Source organism: Phoca vitulina, unplaced genomic scaffold, assembly GCF_004348235.1.
Source record: "Phoca vitulina isolate PV1807 unplaced genomic scaffold, GSC_HSeal_1.0 scaffold36, whole genome shotgun sequence".
NCBI lineage: Eukaryota > Metazoa > Chordata > Mammalia > Carnivora > Phocidae > Phoca > Phoca vitulina.
The window spans coordinates 6,090,705-6,103,033 of NW_022589739.1; the positions used below are offsets into that span (position 1 = coordinate 6,090,705).

Consider the following 12,329-nt stretch of genomic DNA (forward strand, 5'->3'; position numbering starts at 1 on the left):
TGAGGACAGATGGACCAGAAGATGGGCACCTGGCTCTCTCCCCCTGGTGATCACTAATCTGTGTCCAGGCCCACGTGGTCCATGTTAGAATGCTATCTCTGCTGGGAGTCTCTGCTGCTTCCTCCATGTCAAGCAGGGCGGCAGAGACCATTCTGAAGATTTTTGTTAACTTCTCCACCAGGGGCAAGGAGAACCCAGATCTTTGGTCACAAAAATGTTTAATCTCTTCTTTGCGGGGTAGAAGGAATGGAAAGAGAAGGTGCATTAATTCTTTGCTGGTAAATCCATGGCAACAAGAAACAAGACACAAACGGACTCAACCATCTTCCCGCTAGAGAAGTAGAAATAAGGTAGAGCTCACTGAGAGACAAGATGAGGAGAGCTGGAGTTGTCTGTGCTCAGGCTGAGTGGTCACCTGTGGTCTGGTTTAGTGGCTCAGAGTCAGGTCTGGGCACTGATGAGTGGCTCTGTGTCTCCTACAGGTGTGGCAGTGTGGCGGCAGCGTGGAGGTCCTGCCTTGCTCTCGGATTGCCCACATTGAGCGAGCCCACAAGCCCTACACTGAGGACCTCACGGCCCATGTCCGCAGGAATGCCCTCAGGGTGGCTGAAGTCTGGATGGACGAATTTAAAAGCCATGTCTACATGGCATGGAACATACCCCAAGAGGTAGGAAGCCCCTGTGGGGATGGGGTTTTAGGGGTTTGCTGGGAAAATAAAACACAAAAACAAAAAATATGGGTCTAAACCCTTCTTCCCGTGGATCAACCAGAGTCTTGGGATCCATGCTAGAGTAGACTCTCAGCCCCAAAAGACACCACATGTGGAAGAAAAGAGGCTGACTGTGAGGTACTAAGCCATGTCTTATTCCTGCTCCTGTCCCTGGGCAGCATGCTTAAAGGAAGACTTCTCTCCCGACCTCAGTATCCTCATTTTATTTTATTTTTTTAAAGATTTATCTATTTATTTTAGAGAGAACTCATGCAGCGGGGAGGGGCAGAGGGAGAGAGAAACCCAAGCAGATGCCGCGCTGAGTACAGAGCCCGATGCAGACCCGATCCCACAGCCCCTGACATCACGACCCGAGACAAAACCAAGAGTCAGATGCTTAACTGACTGTACCACCCAGGCACCCCATCAGTATCCTCATTTTAAATGAGAATGTTGGGGGTGCCTGGGTGGCTCAGTCAGTTGGGTGTCTGACTTTGGCTCAGGTCATGATCTCAGGTCATAATCTCAGGGTCTTGGGATCAAGCCCCGTATCGGTCTCTGCACGCAGTAGGGAGTCTGCTTCTCCCTCTGCCCCTCCCCCCTGCTCATGCTCTCTCTCTCTCTCTCTCAAATAAATAAATAAATAAAATCTTTTTAAAGATAGATAAATAAATGAGAACACTGGAGCAGATAGGTCCAAGTTTACTTCATGTTCCCAGGTCCTCAGCTTCTCTGCTATATAAATATACCAGAAATTACCAGAATTCACAAAATGCACCTTAATCTCCTTGTAGACTAGATTCAGGCTTCTCCATTGAACCTTTGACCAGAGCAATAAGGAATGTCCATATGGCTTTGAGATTTCTTGAACCACATGCCTGAGGAGGGGATACACTCTCACAGGGATCCTCAGGAGGAGAAGGGAACTGTTCTGGACATTTTTAGGCTGTTTCTAACCTTCACAGAATCTCCTCATTGCCTGCGACTGTCCTCTATCCCTCTTGTCACTAACACTTACGATGTGCCAGACAAAAAGCAATGTTTCTCTAGTAGATTTGTTCAGCCTTGCCATGTGTCATATGGAAATGACCTTGGACCACTGAGTTGGGAGAACCCAACAGATGCCAGCCATAGGATCCCAACCTGCTTAGCAGCCTGTCTGCCTGGAGATCATTGCTTATGTTGCCATGTCTATCTGAGACAGCTGTTGACTGCATGACCTCCTTTCCCCTTGGGAGTCCTTTAAGAAGCTTTAGTTCTTTCTTCCTAATAGGGAAATGGTTGATTTTTGCCTGAAGTTTCCATATGAAGGCCCTGTTCCCCGATCTCTCCACCCAGCTAATGTTGCTCTGGCTGAGTGACTGAAAAAATAGGCTGGGCCATGGGCAGCTTCACCACCATCATGGGGAAGGAGGCTTGGGTTGGGATGTATACTCCCACAACCAGTGACATTTCAGCAGTAGAGAGAAGAATAAGGAGCCAAGAAGTATCAGCCAGGGTGCGGGCAACCCTAATGAACCAGCCCCAGGAATGCATCGCTGACAGTGGGAGTGTTTCTAGGGAAACAGCAGTGCCTTCTGGACCCATCTGTGGCTGTGGGCGTTGGATCACAGTATTCTGGGGAGCATGCTGAACACCTCTGTGGGTGTCCTCTGATAGCAAAATGTTAAGAACGCTTGGGAAAGTCCCCCAGGAACATAGCAGTAAAGCATCATAGATCCCCAGTCCCTTAGCAGAGTTCTGTCCATACTCCTGTCACCTTCTCTCTGCACCCCAAAGCTGAAAACCTTTTAGACTTCTCCCCTCATTGTGGCTGCTAGATGTGGAAATGGACAGTACATCCAATGAATGGCAGAGAACCAAGTGAGAAAAGTAATTAGAAAATGATGAAATTCCATGTGTGTCTGTGACACCTCAGAGGGGTAGTTCAAACCTAGTCGACTGGGTGGGAAGAGAGGGGAGTGAACTCAAGAAAGGCAGATGAGGGGTGGGAGTGTCCAGAATAAAGCCTCAGGTGGAAAAGGAAGAGGTCAGTGTGTTTTCAAAAAATCTATCCCTTGACTCCACTGTTCCCTGCTTTGTTTAGATTCTCTCTCCTACCTCTTCTCAGGCTTCTGGAAAGAGTCAACACCTTTTCCCCTCCGTTCACTTCTCAAGTCATATCCCAGGATTGCACCAAAACTGCTTGTGACAAAGCATCCAAACTGCTTAATGGACATTTTAAAGTCTTTAACCTACAAGATCCCACCTTTCCCTTGAAACTCTGTACTCACCTGGCTCCATGATGCCACAGCCCAGTATATCCCCATCTCTCTCTGATTGCTCTTAATTCCCTTGTGGGCAACTCTCACCTCCCTCGGATGCTTAAGTGCACCCAGGGATCCATCCCTGGCCAACTGCTCTCATTAAACATCATCTCCCTGGTGGCCCCATCTGTTCCTGGGTACTTCTATCTGTTGATGACTTCCTAAGTAAGATCTCTAGCCCTGACTTTTGCCTTTAGTTTCGGACCTATAGCTGCACATCTCCTGGTGCTCCCTCAGGCACTTTAGACTGAGTCTGCCAAAACGGAGAACATCCTTCCCCCCAGAGCTGCTCCTGTTCTTCCTCTGCACCGCAGTTTAGGATACCACCATCTGCCCAGATCTGCAAGCTTGAAACTGACCATCTCCCTTTGATCCTTCTTTCCCTCAAGCCCCGTTCCCAGCCCATCACCGAGCTCTCTCCTGTCCATTCCTACCCCCATCACGTCTGAGTTCAAGCCTTGTCTCTTCCTCTGCAAGAGCCTTGGACTGGTTTCCCTGGCTCAAGTCTTATCCCCTTCAAATCTATCCTCCAAACGACACAAAGTTATCTTAAAAACAAAATAAAACAAAAAAACAAAACCTCACAGCAACCACATCATTGCCCTGCTTAAAATCTTTAAAGGACTCTCCACTGTGCACAAGATCAGGCATTAAGCCCGCTGTTTGCCATGCTTTCTCCTCTGCCCGCCTCCAGCCCCCTGCCCCCACCCGGTCCTGGATTTCCGTGGACTGCACAGCCAGTGAGAACTCCAGAGTCCATTCTACACTCTTTGTCTCCTCTGTGTTTGCTCATTTTGTCCTCTCTGCTTGGAATTCCCTACCCGCTGCCTCTTCCCCAGCCTCCACCCTCACCCATTTCCCTCCACCCTATTAGACTCAATGCCGGTGAGCCCTCTTCTAGGAAGTCAGCCTCAGGGGGAGAAGATGCCCCCTTTGCCTGCATGTTTCTGTCATTGCATCATCACTCTAAAAAATGTTCTGTTGTGTAAAAGTCCCTCAGTCTCTCTCTCTCTCTCTCTCTCTCTCTCATTTTCTCATTAAACCAGGGGCTCTCAAATCTTTCAGAACTTTAAAATCACTTGTGCTCCAGCCCCAGAGATTATGACTTAATTGGTTTGGAAGGGGACCAGGGATCATTTTTTGGAAAGCTCTTCAGGGATTCTAATGTCCATCCAGGGCTGAGAACAACCGCATTAGACTCCAGGCTTTCTGGGGACAGATTGTGTTCTTCACTTTTGTGTCACCAGGCCTCGCACAAGGCAGGGCACATGGTCAGAGCTCAGTGAAACCTCGCTGATGCTTATTAACAAATGGATCTGCTGGCAGTATGCGTCATTCCTTTCTCCCTCGGTCAGTGGCTCCTAAAAGCACATCTGCAGACTGACTGCATCAGAATCACCTGGAGAGCTTTTTAAAAATACTGCTTCTGGGTCTCATCCTTAGAGATTCTGATGGGTAGGTGCCTAGTGTTGCCAGAATCTGTTAAAAACTTTCTGGGTGGTGGTCTGGGGCTGCCAAGTCTGAGTAATACTAGTTTAGCTCATTCTGGTAGTCCTTCCAAATTCACCTTGAGCATCACCTACTCCAGGAAGCCTTCTGTGACTGCTCACCCTCTCTTGCCCACCGTCTTGGCTGTCCCACTCTCCCTCAGCGTTCTGCTTCCCTGCGTGCTCCACACTGTGTGCAGAGAGACTGTTTATTTGTCTGGATCTTCCAGATCTTCTTCTCAGGCAAAGTCTGTGCCTTCTTCCTATTTGTATGCACAGTGTCTAGGATAACAACTGACACGTACTGAAGATGAACTGACAAAGAAAAAGAGGAAGTGTGGGTGCTACGTGCCCCCATGTTTTCCCCAAGAGTGTCCCCAGCTGCCCTTGATGGAGTGGTGTCCCAATACCTTGTGCTCAACCACAAGCACATCTGTTACCTGTTGGCTTCACCTTTTGTCTACAGCATCCCAGCTGCAGGTATAGAGCTGGACCCCTTCGCCCCTGCCCAGTGGCTGCCTTGAGAATTAAATAAGCTAGTATATGTAAAGACTTTGATCAGTGCTCGGCCAATAGAAAAAGCACCAGCTAAGTATTAACTCTTGCTGTGGCTGACCTTGCTTATGCCCGCTGCCTCCCCAGCCCAGCTTTAAAGTGTCCCTGCAGGGCCACCGGCCTCCCCGGTTGCCTTCTGTGCCGAGTCCTCCCCAAGCTGTGTGCCAGCCAGAGCCAGCTCTCTCACCCACCACGTTCAGTCCCAAGCTTTTGGAAGGCCGGAGAGGTCCCAGCTCTTGCATCCCCCTCTGCTTTAATTGAAAATCAGTTTGCTTATCAACAAACAGAAAGTCGGCCTGCAGCAAAGCATCAGCATTTTCTCACACAGGGTTCGGGAACTCTAGACCCACCCCTGCTTCCTCTTGCCCAAAAACTGGCTGCATGCCCAGGATGACTCACCGCGGGGCAGAGGTGACGGCCCTTCTTTACGTTCGGCTACAAGAGATTGTACGTGTAGCCGCACACACAGGCAGGAATACCGGACAGCTTTTTGTGTAGCTGAGTGTATTCGTTTCCGGGGGCTGCCATAACCAATTACCACAAATCGAGTGGCTTTAAACAACAGATTTTGATTCTCTCAAAGTTCTGGAGCCCAGAAACCCAACATCGAGATGCTGGCAGGGCTATGCTCCCTCTGAAGGCTCTAGGGGAGGATATTTCTTGCCTATTCCAGCTTTTGGTGGCTCTTGGCATTCCTTGGCTTGTAAATGCATCACTCCAGTCTCGGCCCCCGTCTCTATGTCTCTGTGTGTTCAAACCTCCCCCTCCTCTCTCTTATGAAGATACTGGTCATTGCCTTTAGAGCTCACCCTAAATCCAGACTGATTTCATCTACAGATCTCTAATGAATTCCATCAGCAATGATCCGATTTCCAAATAAGATCACATTTGTAGGTTCTGGGTAGACACAAATTTTGCAGGCGACGCTATTCAACCCACTAAGTATTTGGCAAAGGAGGAAGATATGTTTATTGTTTTTTTTAATAATAAGGGCCAACATGACCTTCTCTGAGAGAGTTTGCTTATTTCTCAATTTCTTTTTTTATTTATGTTCAGTTAGCCAACATATAGTATATCATAAGTTTTTGTTGTAGTGTTCAGTGATTCATTAGTTGCACATAACAGTTTCTGCCCCCAATCTGAAAAGGGTTTGATGCAATTTACAGTAAACACGTGGTACAGATGTGTGGAACCATTAAAGCAGAAGGGCAAAAGTCAACTAATAAATAGGAAGAGGAAAGGGGCATGATAAACAGAAATATAAGCTGAGCAAAACTCTGATCCTGGAGTCTCCTAGAAGTTAAAGTAGAGATGGACTTCTGATGGATAGTTCTCCCACCTTCCATTAGATCATAAGGAGAGAGAGCAAACTTTCTCTTGATCCTAGCATAGAAAGAAAGTTTTCCCGTGGGAACCCGGAATTTAAGAAAACACGGAGGCCTTCCAGAGACAGGTTCTTCTAGTGCCTTCCCATAAAAGCTGAGACACAGTGTTAGTTTGTTTTCATATAAAGGCAATTAACCGTGAAGGGGGAAAGCCTGGGTCCCAGCAAATGGTTTTGGAATATAAGGATAAGGTACAGAGAAGTTTAAAGGGCTAATACTTAACAGATCCCTTGGGGTAAAGGGTGGGGGGAGTGAGTAGGTCACATTTATTGCGAGTTGCTATGTATAATACTTCATAAATATTTTCTCAACCCGGTCTCATCCATATAGCTCAGGCTCAGCGGTAGGTCAGAGGTACAGAGATCAGTTGAACATGTTTCCTGAATCCAGCAGAGAAAAACCAAGTAGCAGTTGCTGGGAGGGCTCTGGGCAGGAGCCGAGGAGTAGGCAAATCATAGATGAGGCCATCAAGACCTCCTCAGAAGGTAGGTCCTCGCTGACATTGTACCTTTACAGTTTGTAACTTAAACCTTTGGGCCATAGCAGGTTCAAATTCTTATATTGCCTAAATTCTGGTAGGCAAAAATAAATGTATTTCTTCTGTTTGTTACTCGAGACCCCATGATCTAATACCAAATATTTTGTTCCCATTACATGCACATACGGGCATCAGCCATCTTTGTGATTTTTCTCAGACGCTTCAAATGTAAACTCTGTCCATTTCATTATCTTCCCAAGCCCAGGAACTTGACCCCTAGTTGATGCTAGAACCCGGGGGTTCACACAGCCAGCGCACGAGCTGTGGCATCAGTGAGAGAACTGTAGGTCTCCCCGTCCTCCCCTCCCTGCACTCTGGGCTAGTGTCTCGTGAGATACCGCAGGACCTAGCTGGTCCCCGGCTCCATGGTGTCATCCTCTGAGATGTCACTGAGTCTCCTTCTGATCCCCAGCTGCAGAGACTCCTTGCCGTCCTCTGCTGTGGCATCAGCTCTTCTTCAGCTGGTTCTGTGCCCTGTCCAATGGCTGGTATGCAGGCCCAGGGACTCCATGTTCTCCCCTCTGCTCTGGGACCACGAGAAACGTGGGGGCTTCTCCCTCTCTCTAACTCAAGGACACATCCATGTCTCCATTACTACTCCTTGCCTGCTATACTGTGATGGCTCAGGGGCCACCTCTCTGATATCCCCCAGAAGTGGCAGACACAAGTACTCTCTACACTAAGACCCCCAAGCTGAGAGAGGGTCTGCTTCTCCCACAAAAACTTGGGTCTTAGGAGGCAGAAGGGCAGGCTCTTCCAGATGCAGAGCATACGTTAAAAGTGCAAACTCTAGACCCAGGTTGATGGGGTTAAAATCTCAGCTCCACCTTTTATCAGCTGTGGGACTTCGGGCAAGAGGTCGCTGAAGCTCTCTTTGTCTCCCCTCGGCATCTGTAAAACAGTGCTCCCTATAGGTGTAAATGGGCTGCTGTGCATCATTGGAAGCACACAGGCAGGTCTCATGCAGAACAGAACCTCGCACTTCGCAAGTGCTCTACAAGCCTTTGCTGTTACAATGGTTAGGAATGGTATTTGAATTAGTATCACTCCATCTTCAACTCTCCCCCTTCCCTCCCCCCCCCGCCACACACAGCTCAGAACCTCTCGTCTCATATCATGAGATAGAAAAAACCTCACTCCAAATGTATGCTTCGGTATCTTTCACCTACACCTGGGCCCCAGCTTTTTCTTTTTTTTTTTAATTTATTTTCAATGGCCTTGGATGACATTCCCCATCAGTGCTGTCCTCATGTTCCATTGTCCACATGGGGACAGTCATGGGGTTACGTACATGCAGGAAATGAATGAGCTAAGTCCCCATGTCCTCCCTTCACTAGACAGTGTCCAGGAACCTGGGCGGGGAGGTCTGGGGAGAAGCTGCACCCTGCTGGTGGCTGGAGCTCTGCATTTGCATACCCATACAGGACTCGGGGATCGACATCGGGGACATCAGTGCGAGGAAGGCTCTGAGGAAACAGCTGCAGTGCAAGACCTTCCGGTGGTACCTGGTCAGCGTGTACCCAGAGATGAGGATGTACTCAGACATCGTTGCCTACGGGGTGGTAAGGAGCAGCCCCCTGGGGCTTCATGCAGACACAGCAAGCAAGGCCAGACAGAGAACTAGAGTCAGGGGAAAGGACAGAAGGAGCCTTCAGCCTCCCATGTGGGATCTCTGGTAGACCAGTGGACCAGAGGCAGCCTCCCATGTGGGGCCTCTGGCAGACCAGTGGACCAGAGGCAGCCTCCCATGTGGGGCCTCTGGCAGACCAGTGGACCAGAGGCAGCCTCCCATGTGGGGCCTCTGGTAGACCAGTGGACCAGAGGCAGCCTCCCATGTGGGGCCTCTGGTAGACCAGTAGACAAGAGGCAGTCTTTGGTGTCATAGCCCGAACCTCTCTGTTCCCTTGTTCTAAATCTCTCCTTTAGAGTCTTAAACAATTTAGCTCTAGCCTCAAACCTGCATGTTCTACTTAATAAAACAAAAACCTGCAGTTAGGGCAGACATGCAGGGTAATATAACGAACACCCACTCTTCCCCCAGCATGGGTACCTGAGGTTCTAGCAACCAGCCTGCATGCCTCCGCTGGCTAAGGGCTTATGCTTTCCACACACGGCCTCCAGAAAAGGAGCTCTGGGACACAACCTTCTTGAGTTCACTGTATTTTGAGGGATGTTTTAGGACCACCTATTGATTGGCACAGAGCAGTCACCTCGAAGGAAAGCAGAGCACAGGGTTTGGATCCAGACAGACCTGGTTCCAATCTTGACCAAGCCACTTGTCAGTCAAGTGTCTTAACATCTATGGGCCTTGGTTTCTTCCTCTGTTAAATAAGGGGCAAAATAATACTGTGCTCCTAGAGTAGAAAAAAGTCTAAGATATATAAATATCTTATATATCCTGACAATTTGTATGTTCTGTCTAAGGTTAAAATGCTTTGAATATGATAAACTCTACTATTCTTCCAGTGTTCCCAGGACCATTCAACTCTTAAAGTATTTTCAATGATACCTGATTGTTTTGTTTTTTTTGTTTGTTTTTTGATATCTCACCTGGCTTTTGCTTCCTGAACACATGGAGGTTTTCTGCTGACAGTTATAAGCCCTCAAAACTACATAGATTACTGACGCCATGTTACAAATGGGGAAACAGAAAGGCAAAGTGACCTTCCCACGTTCACATAGGTCATCAGCAGAGAAACTGAGTCTAAGACATCAGCTTCTGATATCATTCTGCTTCCTCCCTTTGGAGAGTATCCCCTCAGACCTTTTTGATATCCCAGGAAGAAACTCAAAGGAAGAACTGCGGCTTCTTCCTTGGATAAGCTCTGGTCAGAACCGAGTTCAAGGCCTGCCTCAGCAGGAGTATAATGGGCAGAGCATCTGCCTGGGAGGGGAAGAAGAATGCTAGCTGAGGACTGGCCTCCATGTTCTCTGCGGGCCTCCCAACTCTGACATCCTAGAATTCTACAGGACACAGAGCCAGGATCCCAGGAATCCCCCCACCCCCCATCAGACCTGTGTTGTCTAGCAGGCCAACCTGTAGGAAGGAATCATATCCTCCCACAAGAATTTCCATGGCACGGTTGACACGTTCTGAGGAAATCACTCAGTGGCCCCTTCCCTCTCTACTTCTCAGGCTGGTGTAATTTGGGTGCCAGAAAACTTCTCAGCTGGTGCCACCCAGCTATTACCTGAAACTCCATATCCTGTTGTCCCCATGGAAACACACTGGGCTGTGAAGTGCCCATCAGCCCCATCTCCCCCGCACCCCAGAGTCTTTCTGAGGACACAGCTGTTACTGGTGCCCCCAAACTCTGCCCATAGCAAGTTGTGTATGATGCTTGGCCATGGTTGGACCCAATCCAGAAAGGATGGTTATGCTGCTGTGGCTCTGGAGCAACCATTAGCCCAAAACCCCTGTGAGCCAGGACCAGCTTCTGATTCATGTTCTCACCAGGCTGTGAGCTGTAGCTGAACAGTATTAGCCACAGTGGGAAAGCAACAGTGGAGGGGTGTGTGTGTGTGTGTGGCCATTGCAGTTCTGGGTCTTGGCCAAAGGCATTCTTGTCTTCCAAGCAAGGGGGTCTCATCTTAATGACACGTACAACAGGTTTACCATGTAACCCTCTTACCGCCACACCCAGAAACCTTTAGCTGATCAAATAGTAAGTGGCATATACAGGGCTGTGATGTGGATCTGGCTGAGTCCATAGTTTGAGCTATTTTTACTCTGATGGGCTGAAAAGCCACTCTCATCATCCCAAAGGACTGAGCCGTGCTAGCCATCCTGGGGCAGGCGGAGATCTCTGACCCCCTGTATGTTCATCCGCCAGCCACTGCTCGGGGCCCAGCCAACCTCCCCTCCCTTCTGGCTCCTCCACAGGCTGGCCTCTGACAGAGCAGAGCCACGCCTACCTGTCAAGGAGCATGATGAACTCTTAATGGGGGCAACAGGGTGAAGATGGGCAAAGCAAGATGTAGCCGCAAGAGCAAGAGGATTTGCTGAGGCTGAATCATTCTTCCTGGTGATTATTTTTATTCTGAAATGCAGAGACCAGAGGTCTTCTCAGGGGTAGAGTTTCTTTTTACTTTTTCCATTCCAACTTATGCCAAACTACATTGCTCAGGTCAAATAACCTCCCGGGACTCTCAGTGGGGCCAGGGTCGTCTATAACCCAGCCCATTAATCCACTAACAGGTCCCATTAATGACTCCTGTGGGCCCCATTGTGTGGGCGTGGGTTTCCCCTGGATCATTGAGCCCCGTGTCCAAGAAGTGGGGTCTTTGGATTAATCCCAGCTCTAGTGCTGACAGCAGAGATGGAGCAGCATCTAGAAGCAGACATGCCCGGCTTCTGGAATGTTAGCTTTGCCACTTAATCTCTGTGCAATCTCAACAATTTACAAAACCTTAAAAGCTATAGTCATACCATCTCCTGGGGCATTTTTCACAGTCTTAAGATTGTCACCATTTGCATGATGGGAAGAACTTGCCACTTGTCCACTTGCCAACGCCATTCATTTGGGAATGCCATTCATTTGTTCGTTGTCTTCATTCATTCATTCCATGTGTATATTCACTGTCTACCGTGTGCCGGGGCTGGCTGGTGTCAGAGACGATGAGAAAGACTCAGACCTAGCCTGGTCAGACAGGGGAGACAGGCACGAGAAGAAGGGACTGGAACCGAGCATGCTAAGCACAGCAATAAGAGAAATGGAGGTGCTGGTGAAGCACGGGGCCATGGCCTGACACCCAGGCTTGGGTCTGGAAAGACTTCCAGAGTGACAGAGAAGCTGAGAACCAAAGGAGGAGGAGGATTTAGCCAGACAAAGAGAAGGCGTAAGGAGAGGCGACATGGGGAAGGGTCCGTGCCCCGGGAGCGGCATCACAGACAGGGAGGGGAGGCAGACCTTCTTGCCACGCCACAGTTCCTCATCCTTCAAAGAGAGAAGATCACCGACCTGGCCGGGTTCTTCTGAGGATGAGGGGGGGTGACACGTGGCAAGCGCTTAGCTCAGTCACTGACGCATAGATGAGGCCAAAATAGCCAGTTGTCCTGAATGGCTGTCAGCAAGGTCATGGCAGTAATAAGAGCAGCTAACAATTACTGTGCATTTGCCATTTGTCAGGCCTGTGCTCCCTACTTGTGGAGATGGTTGCACTTACTCCTCCTGACAATCCTATGAGGCAGGCACCAGTACTATCCCTACTTTAGATAGAAGAAAGTGGACAAGAAGGAGTTGTGTTCTTCATCCAAGACCACACCGCTGGAGCCAGGATTCCGTCCCAGCCTGTCTGTCCCGACAGCAACAGACCACCTGCTTCACGGGGCAGAGATGACACAGAGC

General features: G+C 49.0%; 1 protein-coding gene across 3 annotated transcripts in view; it reads left to right on the forward strand.

The window, feature by feature from the left end:
• The window catches only part of GALNT18 (polypeptide N-acetylgalactosaminyltransferase 18), a 353,506-nt gene that overhangs the window by 292,653 nt on the left and 48,524 nt on the right, over positions 1-12,329 (forward strand). For all 3 annotated transcript variants that reach the window (XM_032426923.1, XM_032426922.1, XM_032426924.1), the window contains exons 7-8: positions 483-668; positions 8,406-8,543. In XM_032426923.1, coding sequence (XP_032282814.1) covers positions 483-668; positions 8,406-8,543 — 324 coding nt within the window. The remainder of the gene's footprint in view (positions 1-482; positions 669-8,405; positions 8,544-12,329) is intronic.